Source organism: Notolabrus celidotus, chromosome 8, assembly GCF_009762535.1.
Source record: "Notolabrus celidotus isolate fNotCel1 chromosome 8, fNotCel1.pri, whole genome shotgun sequence".
NCBI classification, from domain to species: Eukaryota; Metazoa; Chordata; class Actinopteri; order Labriformes; family Labridae; genus Notolabrus; species Notolabrus celidotus.
In genome coordinates this window covers 33,019,703-33,030,073 of record NC_048279.1, presented here as the reverse complement: position 1 = coordinate 33,030,073, position 10,371 = coordinate 33,019,703, and the positions used below count along the sequence as shown (strand labels likewise).

Here is a 10,371-nt window from a genome sequence, read left to right as displayed (position 1 = left end):
GTGCAGGATTTTGACTTTTCAAGCTATTGTTTTGTTGTCCCATTCACATACTTCACGGGATAGTTGCATGTGCGAACACCTGAAGTTGCTGGAGTTGTGTCTCTGGAGGAGAGCGGAGGCTTCAGTGTGTCGGAGGTGCCTCCAAACAGCAGTTTGTTTTGGTTTAATGCTGGTGCTCAAGAGCAACATCCACTGAATCAAAGAGTCACACATTCTTCCTTTTAACGGCTACACTGCAAAAACTCAAAATCTTACCAAGTGAAGTTGTCTCATTTTCAGTCTAAATGTCTTCTCCCACTTGATTTAAGATACATTTACTTAACAAGTAACATTTGAGCAAGATAGAGGGACTTGTTTTAAGACGATGCATCTTAAATATCTTAAGGAAAACAATCTTCAAATGATCTTGTTTTGAGTTTTAATTTAGAAGAAACAAAGTTTATTTTACATTTCAGACATTTTTCAAGCTGAGATCTTATTTGTAGAAGACGAATAATCTTGATTTAAGACAAACACTAAGCTTTAAAACACTGGTAAAATATTGCTTAAAAAAAGTTTTCCCTGCTAATTTGAAGACCACAGTTTTCTAAATATTACGTCTTATTTTAAGAAATCTCACCAAGCAGATTTTCTCTTGTTCTATTGGCAGATTTTTTGAAATAAGGTTTTTTTCTTGTTTTTGGAGGGGCATTTTTTCCAGTGTATGTGTTTAGTTGCTGTTGAAATGAGTTAATTATTGTGCCTGTTTTTTGTAGTGTTTATACTGCCATAAAGAAATGGCATGTTTAAAATAAACAGAAGTAAAGCTGCGTAAATGACTACTTGAAATGAAGATTGAAATGTTTTGTATTTATTGATGTTAAGCATTCAGCCTAATAAACACTTTAAGTTGGATCAGACATTGGTCATTTATATTGAGTTCATGCAACTTGATTAGTTCAAGGCAATCGCTTTCCTCAAACAGTTTAAGTTGAACTAACTTGCCAGGTTTTACAGTGAACACAAATCATTTGAATGCAAAGACTTATAGTTTTATTTTTATTTTTTTTATTGACATTTTTAATAATCTATGCTGAATAAAGTTCTTTCAAAATGTCTATGATGGGATGAAACCGGAGGTTCCCGGAGAAAACCCTTACTGACTCTGATGTTTTTATTTGTGGCGCCTGTGACGAGTCACACCCTTTTTTAACCTCGTCCACCAGGAGGCCTTCTCCATCTTCGGTGTTCCCTCGGCCCCCTCAGGTGATGTCTGGATGGGCTCAGATGTCTCCTGCACCATGTTTGGAGTGTTGACTTGGATGTTGTCTGTACGGGGGGGCTCTTCCTTTTTCTTACATAGAAACGCCGACACTTGCTCCATGTACTCCTCCTGATCCTTTAGTTTGGAGGCCATCTCCATGTAGCTTCTGGTCTTTTCTTGCAGCTGGTTCTTAAAGTCCGTTTCTTTACTTCGGGTCTCTTCCTGCTGCTCCTTGAGCTCCTGCTGCAGATGAGCTACTTTTCTGTTCAGACTCTCAATCTGATTACAAGCTTTGTAGAACACTTCATGGTGCAGATGTCTTTCCTCATCCAGTTGTGCCTGCAAGTTCTTACCCCTTAACACCTCAGACTGTAGCATGTTGTTTTGAGATGCTACAATACCTCTGAGCTCTTGCTTCTCCGTGTTATGCCGCATTTCCCTTGATTCTCTGTTGGAGCGCTCTTCGTACAGGACCCTCAGCTTTTGCTCCAGTCTCTTAACTTGTTCCAGGTCTTGTCTGTCTTTCTCTTGAAGCGTACTCTTCAATTCCCTCTGTTCTTTTTGGTTTTCGTCAGCTCTCAGCTGTTCAGCCTGTAGCTGTTTTTCCAGGGATTGAACACGATCTTGGAGCTCTTGCATCTCCATGTTATGTCCCTCTTCCCTTAATTCTCTGATCGAGGACTCTTCCTCCAGGACCTTCAACTCCTGCTCCAGCCTCTTAACATTTTCCAGGTTTTCATGGTGTGTCTTTTGAAGCTTACTCTTCAATTCCTCCTTTTCTTTCTGGTCATCCTGTAGCTGTTTTTTCAGAGATTCAACAATATTTTGGAGCTCTTTTATCTCCACTCTATGACCCCTGTCCCTTGATTCACTGTTCATGCTCTCTGCCTGCAGGGTGTTCACCTCCTGTGTCAGCATCTTAACATTTTCCAGGTCTTTCTGGTTTCTCTCCTGAAGCTTACTCTCCAAATACTCCTTTTGTGTCTGTTCTTCCTGTAGCAGTTTTTTCAGGGATTCAACACGATCTTGGAGCTTTTGCATCTCCCATTTATGACCACTTTCCCTTCGTTCACTGCTCGAGCACTCTGCCTGCAGGGCGTCCACCTTCTGCGTCAGCCTCTCAATTTGTTCCACGTGTTCATGGTTTCTCTCTTGAAGCCTTCTCTTCAATTCTTCCTTTTCTTTCTGGTCATCCTGTAGCTGTTTTTTCAGAGATTCAACAATATTTTGGAGCTCTTTTATCTCCACTCTATGACCCCTGTCCCTTGATTCACTGTTCATGCTCTCTGCCTGCAGGGTGTTCACCTCCTGTGTCAGCATCTTAACATTTTCCAGGTCTTTATGGTTTCTCTCCTGAAGCTTACTCTCCAAATACTCCTTTTGTGTCTGTTCCTCCTGTAGCTTTTCCTCCTTTTGTGTCTGTTCCACCTGCTTTGCCACAGGTCGCCCTGGTACAGCAGCTGAGTCGTCCATCTTCTCCTCCTTTGGGGCTTCTGTCTCAGCTCTCAGGGTAGCTGGTGTCTGAGTGAAACTCTGGCTGGGTTGGCTGTTTTCCATTATGATTCTTAGTGGACTCAGTGTCTGGAATGTAGACTAGCTTGAAGTAAAGACTGTGCACTCTTAATAAAGGGGGGAGCAAATAAAGTATATCTTGTATCTTCTCTTTCTGGTTTAAAGCTTTGTCAATTGTGACCTCATAGTCAGGTATATGACATCATAGTGCCTTTGATGTCTATTCACTGCCTAGCAACTATCTGAACAAAATGGCCGCCGCAGCACAAACATAAGGCCCAACCACAAACCTTATAGTACATGGATGTGGTCTTTGTAACGTCACCCATTTGTTTCTGAAGAAGCTTTGAAGCCTATCATCTGCAGTTACCATATTGGAAATGGTAACATTTGATAATAATGGCGTGTATCCAGAATGCACAGGAATCTGAATACAGGGATCTGACAAAAGCCTTCAGTGACTGGAGTCACAAAAACTGCCTCCTACTGAACTCCTCAAAGACAAAGGAAATGATGGTAAATTTCTGAAGATCCAGGCTCTGCCATCAGCTAGTTAACATTCAAGGGGTGGACATCGAGGTGGTGCCAACCTACAAATATCTAGGTGTACACCTGGACAACAAGTTGGACTGGTCCCTTAACACAGGGTGCATCTCAAAGCTCTAGACTGCAGTCTCCTCGCTCCTCGGTCGAACCGCAAGTACTTACTGACGCGCCATTTTAACTTGCGTCCCAAAGCTCTAAACGCTGCTGGAGGAGAGAGGAGAGAGGAGAGAGGAGAGAGGAGAGAGGAGAGAGGAGACTGATCCGAGGAGGGATAATCGAGGAAACATGAGAGCAGACTTTGTGGAAGTCTTTTCTCTGACAGACACGCCCCCTTATCAAATATCACTCACAGATTGGATTCTGCAGCGGCTCGGACTTCACCGAAACTTAACATCAGCTGAGTTTAATAACAGAGAAAAGAGGGACCTTAAAACAGTCACTAAGGGTGCCCTGAAACAGATCATAAACATCCGTCGGTTTCTAAACAGTCTGTGTGTGATGAGCTGAGATTGAAAAGTGTTTGATGTGAATTTTAAAAAGCAATATACTGATCGCAAAATCATAAATTCAATATAACAGAGGGTGGATTATGTTATATCTGATTGTTTTTGGCAGATTCACTGTCTAATGAAATAGAGTAATAGTCTAATATCATAGATAGAATATATATCCCTGATCAGTTATTCCTCCTGTTAGTTTCCCCGTATGTTCTCGTTTTCTTCATGAAGAGAAGTCTGACAGTAAAGTTTGTCTGTTAGTAAAAACACCTTTTTATATTTCCTGTCAGGTTAATACAGTTTCATATGAGGCTGATCATTAATGAGCACAGGGTTTGAAAAGAGTTGCATGGTTAATTATCAACAATTCATAAGAGAAAAATCACAGAGTCAGTCGAGGTTCAGAGGGACTGAAGTCTCCTGATTTTTTTCTAATAAATTGGTGATACTTAGCAAGAGTGTGCAGGATTTTGACTTTTCAAGCTATTGTTTTGTTGTCCCAGTTCACATACTTCACGGGATAGTTGCATGTGCGAACACCTGAAGTTGCTGGAGTTGTGTCTCTGGAGGAGAGCGGAGGCTTCAGTGTGTCGGAGGTGCCTCCAAACAGCAGTTTGTTTTGGTTTAATGCTGGTGCTCAAGAGCAACATCCACTGAATCAAAGAGTCACACATTCTTCCTTTTAACGGCTACACTGCAAAAACTCAAAATCTTACCAAGTGAAGTTGTCTCATTTTCAGTCTTAATGTCTTCTCCCACTTGATTTAAGATACATTTACTTAACAAGTAACATTTGAGCAAGATAGAGGGACTTGTTTTAAGACGATGCATCTTAAATATCTTAAGGAAAACAATCTTCAAATGATCTTGTTTTGAGTTTTAATTTAGAAGAAACAAAGTTTATTTTACATTTCAGACATTTTTCAAGCTGAGATCTTATTTGTAGAAGACGAAAAATCTTGATTTAAGACAAACACTAAGCTTTAAAACACTGGTAAAATATTGCTTAAAAAAAGTTTTCCCTGCTAATTTGAAGACCACAGTTTTCTAAATATTACGTCTTATTTTAAGAAATCTCACCAAGCAAATTTTCTCTTGTTCTATTGGCAGATTTTTTGAAATAAGGTTTTTTTCTTGTTTTTGGAGGGGCATTTTTTCCAGTGTATGTGTTTAGTTGCTGTTGAAATGAGTTAATTATTGTGCCTGTTTTTTGTAGTGTTTATACTGCCATAAAGAAATGGCATGTTTAAAATAAACAGAAGTAAAGCTGCGTAAATGACTACTTGAAATGAAGATTGAAATGTTTTGTATTTATTGATGTTAAGCATTCAGCCTATTAAACACTTTAAGTTGGATCAGACATTGGTCATTTATATTGAGTTCATGCAACTTGATTAGTTCAAGGCAATCGCTTTCCTCAAACAGTTTAAGTTGAACTAACTTGCCAGGTTTTACAGTGAACACAAATCATTTGAATGCAAAGACTTATAGTTTTATTTTTATTTTTTTTATTGACATTTTTAATAATCTATGCTGAATAAAGTTCTTTCAAAATGTCTATGATGGGATGAAACCGGAGGTTCCCGGAGAAAACCCTTACTGACTCTGATGTTTTTATTTGTGGCGCCTGTGAAGAGTCACACCCTTTTTTAACCTCGTCCACCAGGAGGCCTTCTCCATCTATCGGTGTTCCCTCGGCCCCCTCAGGTGATGTCTGGATGGGCTCAGATGTCTCCTGCACCATGTTTGGAGTGTTGACTTGGATGTTGTCTGTACGGGGGGGCTCTTCCTTTTTCTTACATAGAAACGCCGACACTTGCTCCATGTACTCCTCCTGATCCTTTAGTTTGGAGGCCATCTCCATGCAGCTTCTGGTCTTTTCTTGCAGCTGGTTCTTAAAGTCCGTTTCTTTACTTCGGGTCTCTTCCTGCTGCTCCTTGAGCTCCTGCTGCAGATGAGCTACTTTTCTGTTCCGACTCTCAATCTGATTACAAGCTTTGTAGAACACTTCATGGTGCAGATGTCTTTCCTCATCCAGTTGTGCCTGCAAGTTCTTACCCCTTAACACCTCAGACTGTAGCATGTTGTTTTGAGATGCTACAATACCTCTGAGCTCTTGCTTCTCCGTGTTATGCCGCATTTCCCTTGATTCTCTGTTGGAGCGCTCTTCGTACAGGACCCTCAGCTCTTGCTCCAGTCTCTTAACTTGTTCCAGGTCTTGTCTGTCTTTCTCTTGAAGCGTACTCTTCAATTCCCTCTGTTCTTTTTGGATTTCGTCAGCTCTCAGCTGTTCAGCCTGTAGCTGTTTTTCCAGGGATTGAACACGATCTTGGAGCTCTTGCATCTCCATGTTATGTCCCTCTTCCCTTAATTCTCTGATCGAGGACTCTTCCTCCAGGACCTTCAACTCCTGCTCCAGCCTCTTAACATTTTCCAGGTTTTCATGGTGTGTCTTTTGAAGCTTACTCTTCCATTCCTCCTTTTCTTTCTGGTCATCCTGTAGCTGTTTTTTCAGAGATTCAACAATATTTTGGAGCTCTTTTATCTCCACTCTATGACCCCTGTCCCTTGATTCACTGTTCATGCTCTCTGCCTGCAGGGTGTTCACCTCCTGTGTCAGCATCTTAACATTTTCCAGGTCTTTCTGGTTTCTCTCTTGAAGCCTTCTCTTAAATTCCTCCTTTTGTGTCTGTTCATCCTGTAGCTTTCTTTTCAGGGATTCAACACGATCTTGGAGCTTTTGCATCTCCCATTTATGACCACTTTCCCTTAGTACACTGCTCGACCACTTTTCCTGCAGGGTGTTCACCGTCTGCTTCAGCCTCTCAAATTGTTCCAGGTCTTGATGGTCTCTCTCTTGAAGCTTACTCTTCAATTCTTCCTTTTCTTTCTGGTCATCCTGTAGCTGTTTTTTCAGAGATTCAACACGATCTTGGAGCTTTTGCATCTCCCATTTATGACCACTTTCCCTTAGTACACTGCTCGACAACTTTTCCTGCAGGGTGTTCACCTCCTGCGTCAGCCTCTCAATTTGTTCCACGTGTTCATGGTTTCTCTCTTGAAGCCTTCTCTTCAATTCTTCCTTTTCTTTCTGGTCATCCTGTTGCTGTTTTTTCAGAGATTCAACAATATTTTGGAGCTCTTTTATCTCCACTCTATGACCCCTGTCCCTTAATTCACTGTTAATGCGCTCTGCCTGCAGGGTGTTCACCTCCTGTGTCAGCATCTTAACATTTTCCAGGTCTTTCTGGTTTCTCTCCTGAAGCTTACTCTCCAAATACTCCTTTTGTGTCTGTTCTTCCTGTAGCAGTTTTTCCAGGGATTCAACACGATCTTGGAGCTTTTGCATCTCCCATTTATGACCACTTTCCCTTAGTACACTGCTCGACCACTTTTCCTGCAGGGTGTTCACCTTCTGCTTCAGCCTCTCAAATTGTTCCAGGTCTTGATGGTCTCTCTCTTGAAGCTTACTCTTCAATTCTTCCTTTTCTTTCTGTTCATCCTGTAGCTTTTTTTTCAGGTATTCAACACGATGTTGGAGCTCTTTCATCTCCACTCTATGACAACTTTCGCTTGATTCTCTGCTGGAGCGCTCTTCCTTGAGGACCTTCACCTCCTGCTTCAGCCTCTTAATTTGCTCCAGGTTTTTACTGTCTGTCTCTTGAAACCTTCTCTTTAAGTCCTCCTGTTGTTTTTGGAGTTCATCAGCCCTCTCTTGTTCAGCCTGTACATTTTTGTTTTGAGAAGCAACAAGCTCTCTGAGCTCTTGCTTCTCCTTGTTATGACCCATTTCGCTTGATTCTCTGCTGGAGAGCTCTTCGTACAGGACCCTCAACTCCTGCTCCAGCCTCTCAACTGGTTCCAGGTCTTGACTGTCTCTCTCTTGAAGCTTTCTTTTCAACTCCTCCTTTTCTTTTTGGAGTTCATCAGCCCTCAGTTGTTCAGCCTGTAGCTCGTTGTTTTTAGATGCAACAAGAATTTTGAGCTCTTGCATCTCGCTGCTATTAATACTTTCTCCTAATTCTCTGCTCAAACACTCTTCCTGCAGGGCATTCACCTCCTGGTTTTTAGCCTCTAGCTGGTTTTTCAGGGAATCAACATGATCTCTGAGCTCTTGGTTCTCCTTGATATGATCCCTTTCCCTTTGTACTCTGGTGAAGCACTCTTTCTCCAGGGCCTCCACCTGCTTTGCCACAGGTCGCCCTGGTACAGCAGCTGAGTTGTCCATCTTCTCCTCCTTTGGGGCTTCTGTCTCAGCTCTCAGGGTAGCTGGTGTCTGAGTGAAACTCTGGCTGGGTTGGCTGTTTTCCATTATGATTCTTAGTGGACTCAGTGTCTGGAATGTAGACTAGCTTGAAGTAAAGACTGTGCACTCTTAATAAAGGGGGGAGCAAATAAAGTATATCTTGTATCTTCTCTTTCTGGTTTAAAGCTTTGTCAATTGTGACCTCATAGGTATATGACATCATAGTGCCTTTGATGTCTATTCACTGCCTAGCAACTATCTGAACAAAATGGCCGCCGCAGCACAAACATAAGGCCCAACCACAAACCTTATAGTACATGGATGTGGTCTTTGTAACGTCACCCATTTGTTTCTGAAGAAGCTTTGAAGCCTATCATCTGCAGTTACCATATTGGAAATGGTAACATTTGATAATAATGGCGTGTATCCAGAATGCACAGGAATCTGAATACAGGGATCTGACAAAAGCCTTCAGTGACTGGAGTCACAAAAACTGCCTCCTACTGAACTCCTCAAAGACAAAGGAAATGATGGTAAATTTCTGAAGATCCAGGCTCTGCTATCAGCTAGTTAACATTCAAGGGGTGGACATCGAGGTGGTGCCAACCTACAAATATCTAGGTGTACACCTGGACAACAAGTTGGACTGGTCCCTTAACACAGGGTGCATCTCAAAGCTCTAGACTGCAGTCTCCTCGCTCCTCGGTCGAACCGGAAGTACTTACTGACGCGCCATTTTAACTTGCGTCCCAAAGCTCTAAACGCTGCTGGAGGAGAGAGGAGAGAGGAGAGAGGAGAGAGGAGAGAGGAGACTGATCCGAGGAGGGATAATCGAGGAAACATGAGAGCAGACTTTGTGGAAGTCTTTTCTCTGACAGACACGCCCCCTTATCAAATATCACTCACAGATTGGATTCTGCAGCGGCTCGGACTTAACCGAAACTTAACATCAGCTGAGTTTAATAACAGAGAAAAGAGGGACCTTAAAACAGTCACTAAGGGTGCCCTGAAACAGATCATAAACATCCGTCGGTTTCTAAACAGTCTGTGTGTGATGAGCTGAGATTGAAAAGTGTTTGATGTGAATTTTAAAAACAATGTACTGATCGCAAAATCATAAATTCAATATAACAGAGGGTGGATTATGTTATATCTGATTGTTTTTGGCAGATTCACTGTCTAATGAAATAGAGTAATAGTCTAATATCATAGATAGAATATATATCCCTGATCAGTTATTCCTCCTGTTAGTTTCCCCGTTTGTTCTCGTTTTCTTCATGAAGAGAAGTCTGACAGTAAAGTTTGTCTGTTAGTAAAAACACCTTTTTATATTTCCTGTCAGGTTAATACAGTTTCATATGAGGCTGATCATTAATGAGCACAGGGTTTGAAAAGAGTTGCATGGTTAATTATCAACAATTCATAAGAGAAAAATCACAGAGTCAGTCGAGGTTCAGAGGGACTGAAGTCTCCTGATTTTTTTCTAATAAATTGGTGATACTTAGCAAGAGTGTGCAGGATTTTGACTTTTCAAGCTATTGTTTTGTTGTCCCATTCACATACTTCACGGGATAGTTGCATGTGCGAACACCTGAAGTTGCTGGAGTTGTGTCTCTGGAGGAGAGCGGAGGCTTCAGTGTGTCGGAGGTGCCTCCAAACAGCAGTTTGTTTTGGTTTAATGCTGGTGCTCAAGAGCAACATCCACTGAATCAAAGAGTCACACATTCTTCCTTTTAACGGCTACACTGCAAAAACTCAAAATCTTACCAAGTGAAGTTGTCTCATTTTCAGTCTAAATGTCTTCTCCCACTTGATTTAAGATACATTTACTTAACAAGTAACATTTGAGCAAGATAGAGGGACTTGTTTTAAGACGATGCATCTTAAATATCTTAAGGAAAACAATCTTCAAATGATCTTGTTTTGAGTTTTAATTTAGAAGAAACAAAGTTTATTTTACATTTCAGACATTTTTCAAGCTGAGATCTTATTTGTAGAAGACGAAAAATCTTGATTTAAGACAAACACTAAGCTTTAAAACACTGGTAAAATATTGCTTAAAAAAAGTTTTCCCTGCTAATTTGAAGACCACAGTTTTCTAAATATTACGTCTTATTTTAAGAAATCTCACCAAGCAATTTTCTCTTGTTCTATTGGCAGATTTTTTGAAATAAGGTTTTTTTCTTGTTTTTGGAGGGGCATTTTTTCCAGTGTATGTGTTTAGTTGCTGTTGAAATGAGTTAATTATTGTGCCTGTTTTTTGTAGTGTTTATACTGCCATAAAGAAATGGCATGTTTAAAATAAACAGAAGTAAAGCTGCGTAAAT

The 10,371-nt window shown here is 41.0% G+C and overlaps 2 protein-coding genes across 2 annotated transcripts in view; one reads left to right on the top strand and one right to left on the bottom strand.

Annotated features, from left to right (window-relative positions):
- Positions 1-10,371, top strand: part of LOC117817031 (leptin receptor overlapping transcript-like 1) — a 762,389-nt gene that overhangs the window by 738,747 nt on the left and 13,271 nt on the right. The gene's annotated exons all lie outside the window — the stretch shown is intronic.
- Positions 1,010-8,249, bottom strand: LOC117817545 (trichohyalin-like). The gene is made up of 2 exons (XM_034690285.1): positions 5,453-8,249; positions 1,010-2,836 (listed from the first exon to the last, which is right to left on the bottom strand). The coding sequence occupies exons 1-2, from the start codon at positions 8,108-8,110 to the stop codon at positions 1,154-1,156; spliced, it is 4,341 nt and encodes a 1,446-aa protein (XP_034546176.1). The 5' UTR covers positions 8,111-8,249; the 3' UTR covers positions 1,010-1,153.